Source organism: Podarcis pityusensis, assembly GCF_964106645.2.
Source record: "Podarcis pityusensis genome assembly, chromosome: 9".
NCBI lineage: Eukaryota > Metazoa > Chordata > Lepidosauria > Squamata > Lacertidae > Podarcis > Podarcis pityusensis.
Genome location: NC_138034.1, coordinates 5,882,031 through 5,905,123, shown reverse-complemented (window position 1 = coordinate 5,905,123; position 23,093 = coordinate 5,882,031). Strand labels below are relative to the sequence as shown.

The 23,093-nt window shown below is 51.3% G+C and overlaps 1 protein-coding gene across 2 annotated transcripts; it reads left to right on the top strand.

The window, feature by feature from the left end:
• The first annotated feature begins 805 nt into the window (after window positions 1-805).
• On the top strand, window positions 806-21,967 carry ULK3 (unc-51 like kinase 3). 2 transcript variants are annotated; one of them, XM_081020006.1, is made up of 16 exons: window positions 806-1,493; window positions 2,619-2,759; window positions 4,098-4,218; window positions 4,724-4,828; window positions 5,617-5,760; window positions 7,067-7,149; window positions 8,020-8,175; window positions 8,908-9,013; window positions 11,136-11,176; window positions 11,790-11,892; window positions 14,159-14,223; window positions 14,660-14,738; window positions 15,720-15,760; window positions 16,354-16,401; window positions 17,748-17,894; window positions 17,996-18,085. In XM_081020006.1, the coding sequence occupies exons 1-16, from the start codon at window positions 1,128-1,130 to the stop codon at window positions 18,068-18,070; spliced, it is 1,821 nt and encodes a 606-aa protein (XP_080876132.1). In that variant the 5' UTR covers window positions 806-1,127; the 3' UTR covers window positions 18,071-18,085. The 2 variants fall into 2 exon arrangements, with proteins under 2 accessions (XP_080876132.1, XP_080876133.1); XM_081020007.1 differs by lacking the exon at window positions 17,996-18,085 and adding an exon at window positions 21,459-21,967 and having other exon boundaries at window positions 814-1,493; window positions 17,748-17,814.
• Window positions 21,968-23,093: the final 1,126 nt, after the last annotated feature.

The following is a 23,093-nucleotide window of genomic DNA, read 5'->3' as shown; positions in this document are numbered from 1 at the left end:
CAGACTGCTTTTGAAGATCCATGTGTCTGCCATTTAAGCCAAAGGGTCGGCAGCCAGTGGGTATCCAGATGTTGGACCCCAGTCAACCCCATCTCTTTTAGGGGCAAAGGCCACAGGTTGCACATGTCTGCTGTAGGGGCTGACACTTGTCTGATTAAACAATACAGGACTGGACATGACCTCAAGTTATGTTTAACGCAAGTCTAGCCAAGGAGCCTTTCAACATCTGGAAGAGACCACAGCTCCCATCAGCCCCAGTCAGCCTGGCGCACTGGTCAGGGGTAGGGACAGGACCCTGGTTGAACACTTCAGCTGACCAGCAGTTTCATGCATTGCTCAACAGCAGCTGGGCACCCTGAGAGCAAGTGAGAATACAGGAAATAGCCATAGCTCAGCCCCAGCAGCTTCTGCCTGAAGCTCCTGCCGGGCAGCAGTGGGTAGATGGTCCAGGGACTGGATGTGGCCCAAACAACGCGATAGATAGAAGAGGATTTTTTATTTTTAATGAAGTATTCACTGTAACACAAGTTAGTTACGCAACTGAGCCTTTTGCAGAGAGCGAGAGTTGGGTGTCCCCAAAGGGGGATTGGTGGTGCTGCGTTAAGTATTGCTTTCCAAATCAAATTTTTGTTTTGTGATTATTGTAAGTTGCCTGGAAATGCACATGCAGAGCTAATGCACTGTTAATATTGGGGAATTTCAAAGGACGAAGCAGGTTTTGGCCAATGCAATTTTATTGCAACAACTATGGCAAACCCAGCATTCTGCTTGTTCTTAAGACAACTTCTAGAAGCCCAGCACTTTTCAACATTTTATTTAAAAACGTGTAGAATACAGTTGCCCACAGGAACATGCTAAAAAACACCGATCAAGAGCCACTCTTAAAATTAAAAGTTTAGTACCAAAGAACCGATCACAGCAGAGGACGGGAGCCTGAAGCCGCGTCGAGATCGAGGGCGACGGACTTTCTTGCCATCATTCGCAGGGCTGAGCTTGCGTCCAATCCTCTTCCCTTTTTTTACCAAAGGGGCGCGCTTTCCAAAAGGGGAGTTCAGCATTTCGCAGCGAGGCTTATTCGGGCCAGAGCTGCTCAGCTTCTGCTGACGCTTCTATCCTCCGTCGACCAGATGCGAATCGGGGGCCGATCCAGGTCTCGCTTCTCCTCTTCCCCGCCCCGCTTTGCAGACGCGCGACCGCGGAGGCGGAGTTCCCACGAGCGCCGCCCCGCCTCGCCTCTCCCGCGGGTTGCCGCGAGGGGGCGGCCGAAGGTGCGCTTCTGCCGGCGCTGCTCCGCCTCCCGCGCCGCCGTTCCGGGAAGCCCGGCGCCCCCGCGGGGTCCCAGAGAGGGCCGGGTTCCGCTCGCCAGCCTCCGGGGGCCGCATGGGGTGGTCGCCGGGATGGCCGGCTGGGCGCCGCCGCAGCTGGAGGACTTCATCCTGACCGAGAGGCTGGGCAGCGGCACCTACGCCACTGTCTTCAAAGCCTACAGGAAGGTAGGGAGGGGAAGGGCCCCGGTTGGGGGGCGCAAATGCACCAGGCGCAGGGAATCCGCCCCCTGACCCAGAGGCCGCGGCGCGGAGCCTCCACGCCCGGGAGCAGCCTACCTGGAAGCAGCCGCGGCAGGGAGAGGACTTTCCCGGAAGCAGTTTGGCTGTCCGCTGTCGGAGGCAGGACGCAGGGGGGTTGATATTGGGCGTAGCACTAAAAGGAGACACCTGGAGTCAGGGGTCGGGAGAACCTCTGGCGCTTAGGATGTTGCTGAACTTCGGCTCCCAGCGTCCCTGGCCCTTGGCCGTGCTTGCTGGGGCTGATGGGAGTTGGAGTCCAACAGCAGCAGGAGGGCCGAAGCGTCCCCCATCGCTGCCCTGCATGGTTTGGGTCCCAGGTGTAACTTGACTGGTAGAGCATAAAATCCCTTCAGCAAAAGGTGGATTCTTGTGGGAGCATCCTTCACCCTAGCCTTAATTTTTTGGGCGTTGGGGACTGTGCCACCCTGGAGGTTCCTTGCTTGCAACACTGGTTATTGGATCCAGGGATGGAGTCTGAGTCATCAAATCAGCTTTGCGGGGAAGGGTCAATCTTCTCTCAGCAGTCTTTTCAGTATTTGCTGTGATCCTGTCCTGATCTCAGTTGATATCCCAATTTCTGCCCCAAGATATTCTCCTCTTCTCCAGCCTGCCGTGCTCTCAGCACTCAGATATGGCCCTTCAGGCTTAAGGGCTTCCTCCAGCCCCCAGCCCTCAGTGACCCTCCTTAGCCCCCTCCTTAAATGTTTTCACCTGCCTGGAGTGAGCGTCCTTGTACCTCTTGCTCCCTTGGGTGGAGGGTGAAGATCAAGGGAATGTAGAAACTGCCCTGTCACACAAACCTGTGTTTGTTGCCCTGCCCGCTTTGGCCTCTGGCCTTGCCCATCAGTGGCCCGTGGCCTCCAGAAGCCTCTTCAGAAGGGAAGGCGGCCCCTGATGTGGAAAGGACATCCCCTCTCCTGATCTGAAGGAATGCCCATCTCCATAGCAACTTCCCTGGACCTCGCAAGACCTTCCCTGAGATTTCCACCGTCAGGTGCTTGTGTTGCTGATGTTCGTTTGCATGGTGTTGCGTGTTCTTTTCCTGGCTAGAAGGACGTCCGGGAGGTCGTGGCCATCAAGTGCGTCAGCAAGAAGAGCTTGAACAAGGCGTCTGTGGAGAACCTCTTGACAGAAATCGAGATCCTCAAGACCATCCGCCATCCGCACATTGTGGAGCTGAAGGACTTTCAGGTGGGGAGGGGAGACTGGGCTGGGCTGGGGTGTCAGCCAGGAAGACTCTTCCAGCTCCAGCTGGAAAACTGGGGAGCTTTTATTCCTCGGATGTGTGACTCATCCGATAAGGTGGGGAACATTTGGTGCTCTGGATGTTGTTGAAATTTGTGTACCACTATATCATACAGAAAACAGTACCAAAGCAGTTTACAATAATCTCACTATATAAGAAAAACACATTAAAAATATGAAATCAGAGACTGTCAACTAACTATTATGGAAAGATGTATTCTGTATTTCATGCATGAGCCTGGCAGAATAGCAAAGATTTCAGCAAGCGCTTAAAGGCTGAAATGGAAGGCAGTCCTTAGCTTGGTTTAACAACCGACCTCTGGGAATTGTAGCTCCAAGAGAGGAATAGGGGTCTCCTAACAATGGGGTGCGGGTGGCGCTGTGGTCTAAACCACTGAGCCTAGGGCTTGCCGATCAGAAGGTCGGCAGCTTGAATCTCTGCGATGGGATGAGCTCCCGTTGCTCAGTCCCTGCTCCTGCCAACCTAGCAGTTCGAAAGCACATCAAAGTGCAAGTAGATAAATAGGTACTGCTCCGGCGGGAAGGTAAATGGTGTTTCCGTGTGCTGCTCTGGTTCGCCAGAAGCGGCTTAGTCATGACCCGGAAGCTGTACGCCGGCTCCCTCAGCCAATAAAGCGAGATGAGCACCGCAACCCCAGAGTTCGCCACGACTGGACCTAATGGTCAAGGGTCCCTTTACCTTTACCTAGCACCCCTTAAACTACAGTTCCCAGGATTGCAGGGGGGGAGAGAGAAACCGCGACTGTTTAAAATGGTAGGATATTGCTTCAAATGCCACCTCCAAAAGTCAATTCCAATTATGGAAAATAAAAATGCCTCTGCCCTTTGTTTGCATGTGTCTACTATGGGGGTAAACTGAATGTCTCCTGGTGGGGGAGTTCCATGAGCCACAAGAATGCTTGCTTTGTGTCGCCTCCTTCCTGAGGATTCCAGTAGATGAGACACGTAGCAAGGGTGGTAGATGCTCTGCACGATTAAAGCTATTTATGTGTTAATACTGGTTTGAGGCACCCACTTTGCTGACTCTTGAGATTGACAGTGCAGTTCTATTTGTGCTTACTCAAAAGTAAATTCCAGAGTTTTCAGTAGGGCATATTCCCAGGTTGCTGTGCATAGGATTGCACTTAATGGCGTCACCCAGCTGCTTCCACATTTGTGTTGCATTCATAAGGACTAGGAACTTGCAGACAGAGGAATGAACTTGATGGAGATAGGACAGGGTTTGTCTTTCTAGAAGCCTGATAGCGCCTGTCTGCCTTTTAGTGGAACAAGGACTACATCTACCTGATCATGGAATTTTGTGCTGGGGGTGACCTGTCTCGCTTTATCCACGCACGGAGGATCCTGCCGGAGAAGGTGGCTCGCATTTTCCTACAGCAACTGGGTAAGGAATTAAAGGGGAAAGGAAAAGAAGCGGGGGGGGGGGGCTCATAGGTAGAGCGTACCGTCTGTGCGCAGGAAGTCCCAGGGTTAATTCCTGGCATCTCCACTTTCAAAAATCTCAGCCATGGGGTTTGGATTCAAACTGTGCTCACAAACAGACCTATTTCGTCTGCAGAACGGCAAAACCATTTGCAAAGAGAAAACATCTATTTGTGGGTGCGGCTCAAACGGTGCCTGCAAACTTTATTTGGTTGGAGAACCATGTTGCAAAATGCAAAGAAGCAGGAATTTTCAAAGGACCGCCGTTTCCCTTTACATCTTGGCTCGAGATGTGTGAAAGGAGGGAGTTGCATTTTCTCCCCTATCTCTGTGCCAGAGAAAGGACAGGAAATCTTGGAGACAGAAGAGTCTGTTTTTTTGGGAAGGAGACTGCTGGCTGGAGAGGGATGCCTTGACAGTCCCCTGCCACCTGCAACACCACTGCTCTCTCCTGTTTGTCCCAACAGCCTGTGCCTTAAAGTTCCTCCATGACAAGAATATTTCCCACCTGGATCTGAAGCCTCAGAACATTCTGCTGAGCTCCTTGGATAAGCCTCACCTCAAACTGGCAGGTTGGTGTGGGGCAGGGCGGGGCAGGGCTTGCCCCCCAGGCTCAGGGGGGCTTCTTTCGGGCTTTCAGGCCAGCGGGCTCAGGTGCTCCTCTCTCCCCACATTATTTTTCTCGTTCATGTGCCAATCTTTTATTTCAACCAGTCGATCCCAAAGGCTAGTATTATAGCCACACAGAGAGTCAGAGGTTCCCCGTGCCTTCTTTAGCCATTTCGGTACACCTTTTGGAGATATTTTTAATGTATAGAAATACTTAGGATAAATCATAATAGATACAGTGGTACCTTGGGTTAAGAACTTAATTCGTTCCGGAGGTCCGTTCTTAACCTGAAACTGTTCTTAACCTGAAGTACCACTTTAGCTAATGGGGCCTCCTGCTGCTGCCACACCGCTGCTGCACGATTTCTGTTCTCATCCTGAAACAAAGTTCTTAACCCAAGGTACTATTTCTGGGTTAACGGAGTCTGTAACCTGAAGCGTATGTAACCCGAGGTACCACTGTAATGATAAAAAATTAAAAATACCAAATGCAACAAAGTAGAAAGCTATAGCAATACAGTCGCTGATAACTGTAACGTACAATAGGCCTGAGTAGGGCTAGCTTTCCTCACTCTGCAGCCAGCAGAAAATCCTAGGGAGATCTACTTTCTTTCACCAGCCTGTTCAATCCCCAGTGTGGGATTTCTGGTTGCCTGTGGATACCAGGCCAGTTGATAAATGCAAGGTTACTATGTCATGCCCAATGACAGTTTTTCTGGGTCACCTTCCCCCTACCTCCCCCCAATGCCAGATTTCGGATTTGCCCAGCACATGTCCCCAAGAGATGAGAAGCACGTGCTGAGGGGCTCTCCCCTTTACATGGCCCCCGAGATGGTGTGCAGCCGGCAATATGACGCCCGCGTGGATTTGTGGTCCGTGGGGGTGATTCTCTACGGTAAGTCCACCCTTCGGTTTTGAGGGGAGGTTGGGGCTCCGTCTTGACATCCCAGGCACTGGCTAACCTCCATGCTGGAGCTGAGAGGCTGCGCAAAATGAATTGGGAGGACTGAATAATAGAATCACAGACTTATGGAGCTGGAAGGGACCCCGAGGGTCATCTAGCCCAACCCTCTGTAGTGCAGGAATCACAGAATCCCTGACAGGTGGCCATCTGACCTCTGCTTTAAAACCTCTAACGGAGATTGAAATACCTATGCTAAAAACCACACACATTGCATATTCTTATGTTCTGGATAAGGTGTAATGGGGATAAAATGGCAGAAAGTGCTGCGTGTAGCTGTGATCTCCAATGGGCTGGAATTTCAATTGCTCTTTTGAAGTCCAAAGTATACAAAGCCCTGCCTGTATCAGGGTTCTTTATTCCCCCTTTGCCAGCATTGAGGGCTAGAAACTTAGCTCATTTTTAAAAGAGAGAGAAGCAAGCGTCTAGTTCTGCCTGCAGTTGCTCTTGCCTAATCTTACATCCGCCTCCCTGCCCAGTTTCTGACTAATAATAATAATAAAAAAACTTTTTTATTTATATCCCAGCCGAAGCCGGGCTCAGGGCGGCTAACAACAATAAAATAATACAACATTCTAAAATCATTTCATTAAAATTAATTCAATTCAAATTGATGGCAACCATTAGACTAAAGTTCTGTAAAGATTGCCAAAGGAGGGAGTCAGGCTGTGCCTTGGCCAAAGGCCTGGTGGAACAGCTCCGTCTTGCAGGCCCTGCAAAAAGATGTCAAGTCCCGCAGGGCCCTAGTCTCTTGTGACAGAGCGTTCCACCAGATTGGAGCCACAGCCGAAAAAGCCCTGGCTCTGGTTGAGGCCAGCCTAACCTCTCTGTGGCCTGGGACCTTCAGGATGTTTTTGTTTGAAGACCGTAAGTTCCTCTCTGGGACATACCAGGAGAGGCGGTCCCATAGGTACGAGGGTCCTAGGCCGTATAGGGCTTTAAAGGTTAAAACCAGCACCTTAAACCTGATCCTGTACCCCTGTGCCCCTTCCTGCCTTCACTGGCCCCAAACGCTTCCATTTTTGTGGATGCTGGTGTCAGTAACTATAAAGCTGACTCTGGTATCCGTGCGCCACAATGGCCTTTTCCCCTCTCCTCCATCGGGGGCTGTGTTGGGTTCTTGTGACAGTTGAGTGCTGCTGAGCATTGGGGCTGCTGGGTGGTGGTGATTCAGCCTAGCATGCGACACACATGTGGCTCCCTGTCTTACTTGGGGATGGGGGCTTATTTCCCTTCTCAGAGGCTGTGTTTGGCCGGCCACCTTTTGCCTCCAAGTCCTTCACTGAGCTGGAGGAGAAGATCCGCAGCAATCAACCCATCGAGGTAACCTCGTGGCTCCTGGGGGTGTTGGTATTTGTTCACTCCTGGGGAGGGACTGAAAGGAGGTTGCTTTCCCTGCCCTGCCATCCTGACCCCAACTCCACCACCACCTGCCACCAGCTATTTAAAGATTCCCATCACAGTTCTTCCAACGTCCTGCCAAGATCGGTCCAACTTGACACACCTGTAGGGTTCAGTTTGCAGGCAGAGATTAATGTAACTTGGTCTGATCATCTCAAAAACGTCATTCAGCGGCTTGGCCTGGTTCAATCCAGACCCGGGGGAGGGGGGGACTGCTGTCAGGTAGAGTGTGAGGGATTCTGCCTCCCCCTGCCCCTAATTGGTCCTCAGACTTCTTGGGACTACTCCCTCCCCCCCCTTGGTTCCACAGACTCACCCCCAGTGCCCCCGACCCCACCCTATAAAAAGCAGTATTCAGAATAGCCGTTTGCATGACCCACTAAGGAACGCAATAATACAAGAAAATTCAAAACAGCAATCGTTAATTGCACATATATCTAAAATCCAATTAAAATAGTTTAGTTTAATTAATTCAACAAATCTGGCAGTCATTTACACCTCCAGGGTCCCCCTAGGGAATCCCACTGCCTGGATTAGACTGTAAGCTCCTTGGGGCAAGCACCTTCCTTTTCTCCTTTGGAAAATACACGTTACTCTCTCTCGAGAGCCTCGTGGCTATGAAAGTACCACCGTGGACCAGTGGGCCCACAATCCTTTGCATGGCACTCTTGCGTCCAGGAAGGGATTGCTTCCCCCGTTCCGTTTCCAGCTCAGCGCTGCCGGTGCCCAGAGGTGAGGTGAGGTTGGGAACTTCTCTACCTGTGTCTCAGCCTTCTGCCTTGCCCCCCACAGCTCCCCAGCCGCCCCCGCCTCTCGCTGGAGTGCCAGGACCTCCTCCAGCGCCTGCTGAAGAGGGACCCCCAGCAGCGCCTCTCTTTCCAGGAGTTCTTTGCCCACCCCTTTGTGGACATGGAGCACATGCCCGGCTTGGAGAGCCTGGGCAAAGCGGTAAGAGGGCTAGAGAGAGCCTGCAAGGGGGGGGGGGATTTGCAGGATGTGGGTCTGGGTTACCAGTTGGGCACTGGAGCTGGTGAGGTGGGGGGCTGCCCTCTCCTCTGTAGGCATGAGGGCAGCCATCTGGCGACATAGAGGGGAACCATCTTCTGAATGTGGGCATAGAAATGGGTCCATTTCCCCATCAGCCCAAACATTACTCCCTGTCTCTCTTTGGGGGCAAGATCTTGCTGAGAATGCTGATTCTCAGAGGCAAGAGTTCCTGAACACAGAGGGACGCGCCTGTGCAATTCCCTCCTCCAGACACTTAACACAGAGGAAGGGGGCCCGAGGGCCACATTGCCTTCTGGGCAGCTTTCCAGGGGCCGCATGCTGGCAGTAGGCAGCAGGTGGGACCCTCGGCTTTGGCTCACACCTGAATTCACCTGTTATTTTACATACCTCTCTATCCAGGCAAGCAAGAGGCGTCAGCTCCAAGTCCAAGGACGCTTTCCAGCCAAGCAGAAGCATGGGGAGAGTGTGGGGCAGGACAAGGGAGTGGGGTGGCCTGGAGAGGGCCCTGAGAGCCTGATGGAGAGGCTTGGAGGGCCACATGTGGCCCCCAGGCCTAAGGTTGTCCATCCTCCGCTTGGCCCAAGCTGAGCCTGCGCTTGGTCCTTGAACCAATTCCCCTCTTCCATTCCTCCTCTCCCGCTTTTCTCCATCCTGTGTCTCTTCCCTTTGCAGTCGTCTCTCGTGACGGAAGCGATAAAGAAGGACCAGGAAGGCGACGCTGCCGCCGCCCTCTCTCTCTACAGCAGGGCCCTGGAGTACTTCGTCCCCGCCTTGCGCTGTGAGTGGCCCAGAGGCTTTTATTTTTCCCCTCTTTGCGAACCTGCCTTGCCCCACAAGTGCCGCTCGGCTGCTTAGATTGGCAGAAGCAGCTTTGTTACGGGGGCCACAAAATTTCCATTCCGTATTTGTAATAAATTGAACTTTTTATGGTGGCAACTCCTACACTTTGGAACTCCCTGCCTGTTGACGTCAGGCAGGCACCTTCAGTCTACTCTTTTTGGCACCTGCTAAAAACATTCTTGTTTAGACAAGGCTGCCCAGATGCTTAGAAAGGTGGTGCAAGTAAATCTGGGTTTAGTTTATTGTTGATTTTAATTTTTTGAAAGTTTTAAATTATTGTTGTTAAATCTTCTTATTGGTCATTTTATCACCCTTTTTGTAAACTCCTTTGAGTTTGATTTTTATTTTTATTTACAATCAAGTGGTACAGTGGTACCTCTGGTTACATACTTAATTCGTTCTTAACCTGAAACTGTTCTGAACCTGAAGCACCACTTTAGCTAATGGGGCCTCCTGCTGCTGCCGCGCTGCCATCGCACAATTTGTGTTCTCATCCTGAAGCAAAGTTCTTAACCCGAGGTACTATTTCTGGGTTAGTGGAGACTGTAACCTGAAGCGTATGTAACCCGAGGTACCACTGTATATACATTTTATGAAATAAATTAAATGAGAACAGCATATCTGTTTTCATATCCGGAGCTGCCTGCGTCGCCTGTCCCAAAGTCCACTTCTAAGAGGGGCATCTCTTGCCCACGGCAGGTTGCATTCCTGGCCCTGCCTTGCTCTTCTTCTGTCTTTGGTAATCAAGCAGGACAAATCACAGACCTCCATCCGTCTTAATCCCGTTAGGACCTAAAATGAATTGATTTCAAAGGGGAAGAAGGGGGAAGACAGGTGTGGTCTTATGCCCCATCCTTGACCATATCCATGGGGCAGAACCCATGACGGGGGATCGTGGCTCAATTGGCAGTGGGTCCATCACCTGGTGAGATTGAAGACAGCTGCCCCACAGTGCAAGGGCTTCGTGGATCGCAGGGGAGATGGGCACATGCCCAAGGGGAAGGGGCTGGGCCGGCTGGCTCGCCAGAAGTGGGCTGTCCCCAGGAATTCCCTGTAGGAGTGCACATGTCCAGAGTGTTGAGGCGTTCCCAAAGCAAAGGAAGGGTTAGACTCTGATAATGAAAATACACACAGAGGCTTGAACCAGCAAGACTCTGGGAGGAGTGCGTATAATAAGAATTCCTGCCCACCCTCCGGCCCAGGTCGTTTTATTCACAAAATAACTTTTTTACACAGTGTTCATAAGAACTAATCAGATTTCCTCTGAGCATTTCAAAAAACCCCACGTGGGACAAAGTTAGATCAGAAGAAATTCTTTTAACTACAAAGAAACTATTTCCTACTTGAGCATGCATATGTAGTTCAGAGTAAATAAAATAGGAAGTGAAGAGGAATGCTTTTAGGAAGGTCATAAACAGGAGTAAACAGTATTTACCATCTCCTTGTGAACTCTTCCTGGTCCTAAGATTAACAAAACTAACAATAGCTACATCAAAGAAACTGCCTACTATCTTTTATGGCTCAGGATGCCTGATGAAGCCACTGGAACTGGGCTGTGTACGTGACTTGTCAAGCAGAGAGAAATGGACAGTAGAGGAAATGGCCAGAGATGCAGAGGGTTGTGGGATTTGATCAGAAATTATTGTCAATGAATCGAACCCAGTCAACGCCATGCTTTCATAGCAGACACAATGGCTTGATGCATATTTTATAATTCCTCATAGTAATCCCATCTGATCCCCACACTCTGGACATGTATACTCCTACAGTTCCCCTCCCCAGGATCTTTGCAAGGCCTCTGAAACATGGGAGAGTCTCTCCATCTCTGAGTCTGGGAGGAGGGACTCTGCTCTGAGCGGGGGGGGGGGGGCTTCTGCTTGCTTTGCCTACTCCAACCCCCTTCAGACACGGAGGCTGGTTGATGTCCGTCCGTCTCCCTGATGCAGCTCAGAGCTGACGATGGGAAACAGGGAGTTGTACTGGGACAGTTTCCCATTTTCTTCGCTCACTCCATGGACTTTCCCCTTCTCCCTAACCTGCCTCTGTCTTGCCACCCTCAGACGAAGTCGATGTCCGCAGGAAGGAGGCGATCCGATCCAAGGTCAGTCCTCCTTTTCAACCAGTGGGAAAGCTGTGAATTGGGGCCGAACTGTAAATATTGGGTGGGTGCATGAGGTCATGGTCAGGGTTCAGCCAATGAGGGAGCAGAGCAGTGGCGGCTGGTGCTCATTGGGCAGAAGGCTGGGCGGTCAACGGTAGGCGGAGCCCATGACAGGCGGAGATTTGTTCTCGTTTTGACCGACTTAGCCCAAGGGCTGCTCAGAAGAGCCGGAATTCAGTCTGATGCCTTGGAATCCATGTCAAGGCCAAGGCTTGCAGGCCTTCCTGAGATGTCACACCAACAGAACATAAGCAGAGCCCTTATGCTGGATCCAGCCAGTGGTCCATCTAGTCCAGCATCCTCTTCTTGCAGTGGTCTGCCAGAAGCCCCCAAGCTGGACCTGAGCCCAGCAGCACCTCTCCCTGCTTGTGGCTCCCAGCAACTGGCTCCCAGGAGCAGGCTGGCTTGGGCAGTGAGGGTAGAAGATAGCTTTCATGGCTGGGAGCCGCAGGGCTGGTGCCACAAACAAGAAGGCCCTGGCAATGCCTGCTTTTCTCTTGCACCACTGAGAATGAAATTTCGTGACGGTGTCGTGTTGTTTCCTTGTGCTTAGGTGAGCGAATACATTTCCCGAGCGGAGCAGCTCAAAGCACTGGTTGCTTCCAACAACAAGGCCCTCCTTCAGCAGGGCTGCCCTGCCAGGGACATCTTGAAAGGTAATTTCCAGAGCAGAGAGCCAAGTGGGGCACAGGGGGCGGGGGGCAGGGGTCTTGTTTTTGAGAACAGCAGCCAAGAGCACTCTGCACTTTGCAACATGTTTTTGTTAGGAAATAGGAGTCAAACCAAAAGGCCCGATAGCTCCTTCACTTCAGGAATATATGAAAAAATATGGTTCTGGAACTGGAATATTAATAGATACCGTATTTTTTGCACCATAACACTCACTTTTTTCCTCCTAAAAAGTAAGGGGAAATGTTTGTGCGTGTTATGGAGGAAATGCCTACAGGTGGCATGCCTACGGATTTTCCTCCTCTAAAAACTACATGCGTGTTATGGTCGGGTGCGTGTTATAGAGCGAAAAATACGGTAACGTGTAAAACGTGCAGGGGTAAGCAAGGAAATAATAAAAGAATCAGCTGAACAGTGATTATATTATAACAACACGACAAGACGGAAGAAGAAGAAAAAAGAGATCACACATGGGTGAAGGGGAACGGGGGTATAGGGGAATTTGAAATTTATAATATAAAAGCTTTAATATAAAATTTCTAACTGCGTTGTATTTGTTTACAGCAAAGAGAAGTTTAGAGTAATTAGCTATATTTTAATTTAGTTAATTATGTAATAGGTTTATGTTAGAAAATGTATATGGATGTTGAATTTGATGTTTGTAATTTTTCTTTTTTGGAAATAAAAAATAAACGTAAAAAAAAAAAAAGGCCTGATGGCTCAATGGCAAGTCAGTGCCTGACATCCTGGAGAGTCATTGCTGCTAGGCAGTTTAGATAGTACTGAACTGGATGGAGCAATGGTCAGACTCAGCATAAAGCAGCTTCCTGGTTCCTAAAATGTCGCGCTGCTGAGTGTTCCTGTTCCCGATCCTCAACCTTGTCCTCCATTCTGTTCTTCCTGCAGCCAAGTTTTCTCTCCTCCACCCCAAGTCAATATTTTGTGTCCACTGAATGTATTCGGTCCCTGCTGGGCTGTTAATGGGGTTTCCTTTTCCCAAACTGCAGGAATCTGAGGATTCGCATCAGCCTGCTGGTTCTCCCTCCTTGGCACAACTGCTGTTGTTTCAGCTGATAAGAACTGGCAGTGAAAAAATTGAGGTCACTATCGGTAGCTATCAGGTGCAGGGAACATTTGGCCCTGCAAATGTTGCTGAGCTGCTACTCCCGTGAGCTGCAGCCAGGCGGAGCCACGGCCAGGGATAATTAGAGTTGTAGCTCAACAACATCTGGAAGGCCAAAGGTTCCCTCACCTGGTAAATGTGACGATAATGCCCCACGTGTGCATCACATGTAAAAAGAAGAAGAGCAAAGTCCCTTCCCCCCTGTGGAGCTTGCAGTTTAAAATTTGGCATGGGGAAGAGAACCAAAGTTGTGGGGAGCGAGATGGAGGCGAGGTTAAGTGGAAATAAGTAGTAAATTCAGCAGTAGGTAGCTGGGCTTCCTTTCAGTTAGGGATTGTGGCTAAGGCAAGGAAGAGGCTTCCAGGTATGTTTCTAGACTCCAACTCCCATCATCCCTGATCATTGTTCATGCTGGCGGGGCTGATGGGAGTTGGGGAGGGCGTAGTTCTCCCATTCCGGTGCTCTCTTCTCTGAAAGTTTTATGGGCTACTAGGGAATGCTGTCCAAAGTCAGTCTGTGAATGCCTTTTGTCTTTACATACATGCCGTAGTAGCAGAGCCACACCTATGCTACGGCCATCAGCAATTTCCTATGGCTACAGCCATCAGCAATATTTTGCTGCTGTTTCTAACAGCTAAGAAGCCTTCTCTTTCCAATCTCTTAACTGCATATGCTCATTGAGTTGTTTGCTTACCTCTTCTTGTTGCGCTCTCACTTGCCAGGCACTTCCAGCCCTGGTCTCATCCTTCCTGTAGGACACACAGCTGCTGGTCTCATTTTACAGATGGGCAAGTTGAGGCAACCTGTGGCTTAACTGTGCTGCAAACTACTTAGAGATTTTCTTTGAAATATGAAGTAGTATAGTGAACCAGGACCACACCAGTGAGCAGGCACCTGGACTGGAACCTCTTCCTGTTAGGTTTTTTACTTGCAGGCGGGTGTGTTTGAGGGGCTGTTGTGACTTGCAGAAGTTTCGAAAGTGCTGCGCTCTCCTCTGCTTGCAGCCCGAAGTGGTACAGCCTGCTCCATCCTCACAGGACTCTACCACCTTGCTTTGTTGCATCTGGATACCGCTTGGCCTTGCACATGCTGGGTCGCACCCCTTTTAATTTAATTTATTTTTTCTGCAGAGATGTCCAGGGATAAGCCTCGCCTCTACGCTGCTCTGGAGGTGGCGTCGGCCGCTGTTGCTAAGGTCAGTCACCAGAGGGGAGCAGAGAGTTGCTGATTTGTCATTGACCCCCAACCTCTGTCCTGAAATGAAAACTGGAGTCTAACATTGCATTGCCTTCCCCGTCCTTGGAGGCAAGGGAGTGTACTTGTCCCTGGGGAGGGACGGCATGGAGGAGAGGGCTGTTGATGGCTGCTGCCTCCACGGTCAGAGGCAGCGATAGTTATGAGTCTCAGTGGCTGGAACCCACAGGAGGGGAGAGGGCTGCTCTTGTGCACGATTCCTGCTTGCGCATTTCCCACAGACATCTGGCTGACCAGGGCGAGAGCAGGGTGCTGGAATAGATGGGCCTCCACTGACCTGATCCAGTTCTTGCATTACATTTGTTAGGGGGAAGATGGCTGTTTGCTCCTTTTTGAGCACTGAGGCCTGACGGAGCTGCTCTGTGTTTGTCTTCCAGGAGGAGGAGGGCAAAGATGACAGTGAAACCCTTGATCTCTACCAGCAGAGCCTGGGGGAGCTGCTGCTCATGTTAGCTGGTAAGGAGGGGGCAGCTTGTGGTGGGTGGGGGCTTAATGGGGGTGTAATACAGGTAGCAAGGGACGCGGGTGGCGCTGTGGGTTAAACCACAGAGCCTAGGACTTGCCGATCAGAAGGTCGGCGGTTCGAATCCCCGCGACGGGGTGAGCTCCCGTTGCTCGGTCCCTGCTTCTGCCAACCTAGCAGTTTGAAAGCACGTCAAAGTGCAAGTAGATAAATAGGTACCGCTCTGGTGGGAAGGTAAACGGCGTTTCCATGCGCTGCTCTGGTTCACCAGAAGCGGCCTAGTCATGCTGGCCACATGACCCGGAAGCTGTACGCCGGCTCCCTCGGCCAATAAAGCGAGATGAACACCGCAACCCCAGAGTCGGCCATGACTGGACCTAATAGTCAGGGGTCCCTTTACCTTTAATACAGGTAGCAAAACCAACCCTGCTCTAGTAAAAGCCCTTTCCTTTAAATAAGGATTCCATTCCCCAAAGCCTGCAGGAATAAAACTAATTTCACCTGTTGGCGGGAGGACATCAAGGAGGGAGCCAGTCCGGCTCCTCTAGGGAGGGAGTTCCAACATTGTCTAGCAGCAGCCACCACCAAGAAGGCCCTTTCCCACATCCCCACCAAGCGTGCCAGGGGACAACGACGAGAGAAGGGCCTCTACCAGAGATCTCTGGGCGAGGCTACATGTGGGAGAAGACAGTCCTTCAGAGAGCCTGGGGCTAAGCCAGAGAGGGATGTGTAAGGTCTCCTGTGCAGTCTAACCCCACCTTCCAGGATTGATTGATCGATTGCACTTCTCTGCCACTTTCCATTCAGTCAAATCCTAAAGTAGCTTACCATGTACAACGTAAGTCATATTAAAGACTTAACAAATCATCAGCAAAGCAACTACAATCCATAAAACACCATGAGCAAAAACATGGTAAACATCACAGTTACAGCACAAATCATATTATATGGTTTCCTTTCCTTCCTGCTTCCAGCTGAGCCTGCGGGAAGGAGACGGGAGTTGCTTCATGCTGAGGTCTGTATCCACCTGGTCCCTGGAGCTGTGCTTGGTCCCTTTGCTGCTGCTGTTATTTAGAGGGGGGGGGAGGAGCCCTCCAGGATGCATTTGGGGAGCCAGGGTGCCCAGCAGGGGGCACTAAAGGGCGCAGGCAGCAGAATGGACGTGGCTCAGCTGTTGTGGACCTGCAGCAAAATGTTGCAGCGTGGGACACTCCCGGTCTAAGATTCTAGTCGCTCCATTCTACCCCCTGCAAACTTCAGTCAGCAATCTGTCACTTCTGAGCCCCCTGTTGAGCTTTTTTGGGGTTCCCCACCATCAGGGCATTTTTGCCCCACTTTTATACTTCTGCAAGCCTTGGGGAAGCCTGCTGCCACAGTTCCTCGCGATTAGTGCCAGTTTGGCTACATAAATGATTGGCACTCATAGCATGGACATTGGAAATAGAAGGAATTGAAATATGTATGTTGCACCACCTTTTCTTCCGTGGGATTCGAGGTGCCGCGCAGGAGGGTTTCCATGTGGTTTGCCTTCCTGCGTGACCCTCCTTTGAACTGGGGCTCCTTCTTCTTCTTTCCTCCTAATCTGACCGAGTGAATGACTGTTTGCAGATCCAGACACTGATGGGCCGAGCGGAATACCTGAAAGAGCAGATCAAGGTACAGGAGGGCACTTTGCGTTCTGTGGGGGCTGCAGTGAGGGCACGCCTGGGCATCACGGGGCTGGCAGAGGAGGCTTGGCTGGGGCAGGGTATGGAAAAATAGATTTGGGTGGTTTATTGTTTCATAAGATTTATACACTGCTTAATTGATTTTAAAAGCAACACAAACCCAGCCTCAAAGCAAAGATAATATTTTCTGAAGATTGGCTGAGTCACTGTAGGCTCTTAAGTGCCATAGAGTTGGAACACCCCTCCTAATGCTGGAATCTCAAGTAAAGCATCCTTTGCAGAATCCGTGCTGTGGGAGCAAGGTGGCCTTTGGGGCTCCGTTCCTGCCTGGCGTGTGCTTGGTCCCTGGGCTCGCTTCCCAGAGAAGCTCACTGCCTTTGGAAGAAGGGGCCTCCTTGGACCCCCCCTCTTGGCCTGGCGCAGGGAGAGGGGGCTGTGGGCCCTCCAGGCAACGCCAGACTCCCACAACCCCTGACATTCGCCTTGTTAGCTGGTGGGAGTTGGGTGTCCCCAGAGGGCCACCTGCCCCCTACCTGTCACCTTCTGGAGATCCAACTCCGGAGCCCATTCCTTTGTGTGTTCAGAGGCAGCAGGCCATTGGCTGACAGCTCTGGAAGGAGGAAGGAGCCAGGGATTGGGAGCAGGAAAGCACTGTTGCCTTCACATCCTTCTTCAGAGAGCCAGTGTGGTGTAGTGGTTAAGAGCGGTGGACTCGCAATCTGGTGAACCGGGTTCGCTTCCCCGCTCCTCCACATGCAGCTGCTGGGTGACCTTGGGCCAGTCACACTTCTCTGAAGTCTATCAGCCCCACTCACCTCACAGAGTGTTTGTTGTGGGGGAGGAAGGGAAAGGAGATTGTTAGCTGCTTTGAGACTCCTTCGGGTAGTGATAAAGCAGGATATCAAATCCAAACTCTTCTTCAAGAATATGCAGGTCCTTTTGAAATACTTTAAATAAATAAAATCTTGCCAGCTTCCTGGCTCATTGGGCCGGCTGCTGCATGTGGGGCAGAATAGTGGCCCCTGTGGACTTTGGGGTCTCACCCAGCAGGATTCTTCCTCTAGCCCTGCTGTCTAAGTGGAGTTTCCATATGCAGAAGCAGCCTACCTCTGAATGTTAGTTGCTCTCTCTGTGTCTGTATGGTACTCCAGTGGGGGAGAGCTGTTGCCTTCCTGTTCTCCTCATGGGCATCTCAGAGGCCCCAATGGAAACATGATCCTGGTCTGAGATGGGCCCTTTCTCTGATCCAGCCAGGCCCCTCTCGCGCCCTCATGGAGATCAGAGGAGATGACCCACCTCACTCCTCTCCCTCTCTTCCTTCTCCTTTTCCTCCAGATGAAGGAGTCGCAGTGGGAAGCGGAAGCCATTGGCAAGGAGGGGATGCTGGACTCTGTGAGAAGCTGTGAGTGCCCGTTCACTTCCTTACCAAGTCTTGGCTGGGTTCTGTTGGCGTTCTTTATTCATAGACTCATAGAACTGTGGGTCCCCGAAGGGGCGTCTAGTCCAACCCCTGCAGTGCAGGAGTCTCAGCTAAACAATCCCTTACTGTATTTCATAGAATCCTAGAATGGTAGAGTTGGAAGGGAGCACAAGGGTCATCTAGTCCAACCCCCTGCAGTGCAGGAATCTTTCACTCAACCTGGGGTGCAAACCCATGATCCTGGGATTAGGAGTCTTGTGCTTTACCGACTGAGCTCTTCCTCAGGGTTATCATAAAATTCTTGCCTCCCAAAGCATTTCACAGCAGATATTTATACTTTAAAAAACAGAAAGTGACTATCCATGGCTACTAACCCTGACGGCTTTGTTCTGCCTCCTGCTGGCTACCTTTTACCTCCACGCCCAGAGGCAGGAAAAACTTCTGAATCCTAATTGTTGGAAACTGCAGGAGAGGAAAGTTGCCCTTGTGCTCAGATCCTTCTCGTGGGCTCCCCACGGGAATCTGGCTGACCCCTGTGAGAGCAGGATGCTGGCCTCGGTGACGGGACACGGGCCAGATCCAGATGTAGGTCTCTTCTTGCATTCTTTCATGCAGGACCAATTTTCATTTTTGTATAGCTGTTCCCGAAAGCAAGCCAGAACGAAGGCTCAGTAAAGGCCAGGCATCCTCTCGCCTCCCTGGGAGATTTGTACAAGCAAATTGGGGCGAATGCTGGACTGAGCAGGCCTGGCGACCTGTCCGCTGGGACTTGCAGGGAGGCAGCCAGAGTTCATGAGAGGTGCAGCTGGCTAATTCTAGCTTTGAGTCTACAAGGGGCAGCACTCATAGAGTTGTAGCATTGTAGCTGTAGCATCACAAGTGAAACATCCTGGACAGCAGGCCACTGAGACTAAAGAGGAGGCTGACCACCATGGCCACGTACCTGGGCTAGTTGGAAAGTAAGAAAAGAGGCAGGTGTAGGCTGACCGAGAGTGGCGAGGCAGTGTGCCCTTCGTCCAAATGGCCTCCGCCGAGCAGGTGAGCCCTGGGGGAGCCCAGAGAGACACAGAGCTGCAATCCTGCAGCCCAGCCCAGTCTCCCCACTTCCGGGTTCTGGCCCTGCCTGCCACCTGGTGCCTGCGACCACCGACGCCTGCCCTCCAAAGCGAATCTGCAGGCCTGTTTCGAAAAACAAAGTTCCCCCATCCCTGCTGCAGGTCATCTGGGGTGAACAGTTTGCACATGCGCACATGTGCTATTTTGAGTGGAAGGGAATGGGGTCAAGCGCCTCGTGCAGGTGTGCATACGATACTTTTATTTTGCTTAAAGTCTCATTTGAGGGTTGAGTCTGCAGACATCATAAGATGAAAGCAAGGGTTGCCCAGCCCCCCCCCCCCAGTAAGCAGGACTAATTTTTCCATTGCAGGGGGGCTGGGTGTGTGGAGAGGGAGAGTAGGGTGGGCAGGTTGTGGGGGGGGGTGTATGTGTGTTACTATATAGACAAAAACTATAGGAATGGCAGAGCCCCCATTTCAGTGTTCTGCTGTGCTAAGTGGAGTGGAGCAAAATCCTCATGGGGGAGCAGATCAGACACAGCAGGGCTGTCTGTGAGGTTTCTGGGGGGGGGGGGAGGTGGCCGCATAGTTCCTCCTTCCCAGGGAGGCAGGAGATCTTTGTGTGTGTCTCCTTCCAGCTTGGGTGGGGTCTGCAAGTCGCCCCTCCCCTCTTCCCCTTTTGAGCTTGGCTGGTTAATTGGAATTAACTGCCCTGTTGGTCCTCTCTCCCCACACTTTCTTTCCCGCAGCTGGGCCTCAGGAGCATTGGTCGTCCCCAGGGGAAGAAGGGGCAAAGAGACCTTTTCTTCTCCCTGCCAAATGGCCTGGAAACTATAAAGCCTGGGAGCAGGGGCCGTGTTATCAAAGCAAAATGCATTTTAGTTTGGGGGTGGGGGCAGAAACACTCAGCCTCACATTTGACACGGAAATCTCCCCAGAGGCTCAGAGGGCGCGTTTTATGATGATGAGGATGGTTTATCGTTTTAATCCTTCATCTTTGCTTGCCGTAAGCTCCTGAGCCTGGGAGAAGTCAAATGAGGTAGAGGGGGGTCCCGGCTGGCGGCAGGACCTTCATTCCCGGCCTGAGCTTGTGAATGGGCTTCCTGGGCTTAGTGATGTCCCCTTGCCAAGTGGCTGCGTGTCAGTTTCACAAAAACACCCCAGGCTGACTTCTTTGGTTCATTCCATAATCCAACAAGGTGCAACAGCATAAAGACATTTGCATTCTGCATCGCAGGGGGCTGGACTAAATGACTCTTGGTGTCCCTTCCACCTCTGCCATTGCTACTTTCCCCTTCCTCTACAGCAGCCTTCCCTGTCTATTTGTTTTTGGTTTGGTCACCATGGGCAGTATTCAGTGCCAGTCCTACTCAGAGTGGACTCACTGAAGTTAATGACGAGGGCTAACTTAGGACCATTGATTTCAGTGGGTCTACACTGAGCAGGGCTTAACAGTCTCATTGCTTTCTTGGCCGGGGTGGTGGTGGTAGGTAGCTAATACAGACTTACAAGGGAAGCCTGCTTCAAAACATTGTTGTGTAAAGACACACCTGCTTATGGTGAGAGTCAGCCATGCCCTTGTGCATGACACTCCGTTCTGTACCCATTCCTCCCTCAATGTTCCCACATTCTGTGAGTTGCAGCCAGGCTCCCTCAGATGTGCTGTTTTTCCCCCCAGGATAATCTTTATTGTTTTTTTGATTACATACTATACATACACATACAGTCATACCTCGGGTTACAGGCGCTTCAGGTTGCGTTTTCTCGGGTACCCAGAAGTACCAGAACGGGTTACTTCTGGGTTTCGGCGGTTGCGCATGCACAGAAGCGCCGAGTTGCAACCGGCACATGCGCAGACATGCCACTGCGGGTTGCGAATGCTGTGGGTTGCAAACGTGCATCCCGCACGGATCATGTTCGCAACCCGAGCATCCACTATATTGCATTACATTTTACATTTATACTTGCTCCTAGGAGCAGGTGTGCTGTGTTTCAAGGAGGGAACAAAGGGAGGAAGAGGAGAAAAAACCTCCTTCTTGCAGGAAAGCAAGTATGTCAGGGAGATCCATTTGGCCCTGAGCAGAGCAGCTTTCCACATACAGAGCTGTTCTTGAAATAATAATTTATCCCTTATTAAACTAATGATTATAAAATAACAGTTAAAATTTTGCCTCAAATTTTACTGCCCACGTCTTGAGCAACAGCGGGGAGCCTCAGGCCCAGGAGTTGGATGTGGCCCTCCAAGCCTCCCCGTCTGGCCCTCAGGGACTCTCCTGAGCCACAGCCTCCCTGGCCCTGCTTTGCAGCTGGCTAGAATGTGCCCCTGAACTCAGAGCCCCTTCCTTCTCTGGGGAAACTTGCATTAACTGCTGGGCCTGCTTTCTCCCTGGCTTCGCCCACCACTGACATGCAGCCTGTAAAAGGTTGCCCAGAAGGGAGCGTGGCCCTCGAGCTAAAGAAGAGTCCCCTGAGATTGCTGCGTCTGATTTGAAAGTAGGGATTTTCGTTTTCAAACAAAGGTGTGGATTTATTTGGATGCTAGTCAGCCTCTTTGTGTTTTCTCTTCTGCAGCCTGTACCTTGCAGTAGTTGCCCTGATGGTGCCCAATGGATTCAGCCCCACGAACAACAGACGGTCCTCTTGCCTGGACACAGTTTATGCACTGAAGATTCGCGGTGGCTGTTGGCATGGAATTGGGTTTGGGTTTTGAACACACACACACACACACACACACACACACGGAGGGAGCATTCTTTGTTAAGTGTGAGGTTATTTAAACGGTCATTGCTTGTATAGTGTAATTAATTTATATACTGCTAATTGTAATTTTGTTGAGCAGCGTTAAGTCTAAGCGGGGGCTCCTCTAAACGTTTTAATGTACAGGAATTAAGCTCAGGGCAGCTACATGCCCCTCTCAGGAGATGCAAAGCATGGAATCAAGAGGGTTTTTTCCGAGGGTCCGATTGTATGGGGAGGGTCTTTGCTATAACGATTGGGGTTTTAGGTTCTCTGGTAGGGGGAAGAGCAGGGCTCACACTGAGCACTTTACTGTCTTCACCTATAAACTGCTTTCTACTTCATGCCCTCGAGAGAGATGTGCTTATTCCACCAATTTTGTTAAGCACAGGTCATGGGAGGGGAAGGACTTGTTCTGTTCAGAGAAAGAGCTTGATTAGACTTTTTCCCCCAAGAGGAAGGAAACTGCTGTGGTTACATTATCCACTAACTGGGATGCCCCACAGTGTTTTATTGCTGGTGGGGAGAAAGGGAGGGGACTTGTAGAAGAAACTGAGCATAGCAAGCTGCCTTCATGTAGTCAGACAATGAGTCTGTCTAGGTTAGAATTGTCTGCACTGACCGGCAGCTGCTGCCCAGTATTCCAGGCGGCGGAGTGGGGTGTGTGTGTGTCTCACCTCACCCTCCCTGGAGATGAACCCGGGACCTTCTACACGCAGAACGCCTGCTCAGCTGTGAGGCCCTTTCCCCACACGGGGGCAGCGGGGAGAGACGGAAAGGCCTTTGTTTTGCCTTGGCTGGGCCACAAAGGCTGCTGTAGCAAAGAGGCAGCCGGGCCCATCTGCCTTCTGTGCTCCCAGGGCGCTTGCAGGAGGTTATTAATAGAGCTCTGGGAGAACCTTGCCAAGACCCGGCTCGTCTTAGCCACAGATGATGGAGCCCCCCCCCCACTCCGCCCCTGTCATGGTCGGAGAAGCTTTTGATTTGTCTCCCTTCCACTCTCCTCCTCCTTTCCCCACCCCCCTTGAAGGCGAGGATGGGCAGTCCCCCTCCCCCTTAACATCTGGCTTGTGCTGCTTTCCAAGACCCTCCAGGTCTCTAGCAAGGCTGCGCTCTGGAGTCGCAGCTCAAAGGAAGCAGAGCGACAGCAAAGATGATCCTGTATGAAATCCTCTGCAGAAATCTCTCCCAGGGTTGCGGCCGGCGTGAAGGGGGGGCTTGTCTAGGTGTCCCTACCTGAGTTCAACACCGTCGTAAAGCATCATTTCAGCGGCACTAACCAATGAGCAGTTTACACCTTTCGTCCGGCGCAATTAGTCCCCTTGGCTGCTACCTTATTTTACACCATCAGCGAGGCAGAAGTGCTATACCTGCAGTTCTCTCTGAAGCTTCTGCAGCAGGAACTCCTGCGGTCTCCAAAATGCTTCTTTATCTGTGACAAAGCTTGCTCACTCCCTTTCTATCACGCAA

What these genes read in the sequence shown, in the direction of transcription:
- ULK3 (XM_081020006.1), top strand. Translation starts at nt 1,128, where the DNA reads ATGCGAATCGGGGGCCGATCCAGGTCTCGCTTCTCCTCTTCCCCGCCC. An exon ending in TCTTCAAAGCCTACAGGAAG is followed by an intron (nt 1,494 to 2,618) that starts GTAGGGAGGGGA and finishes TTTCCTGGCTAG; the next exon opens with AAGGACGTCCGGGAGGTCGT. An exon ending in CGTGGGGGTGATTCTCTACG is followed by an intron (nt 5,761 to 7,066) that starts GTAAGTCCACCC and finishes TTCCCTTCTCAG; the next exon opens with AGGCTGTGTTTGGCCGGCCA.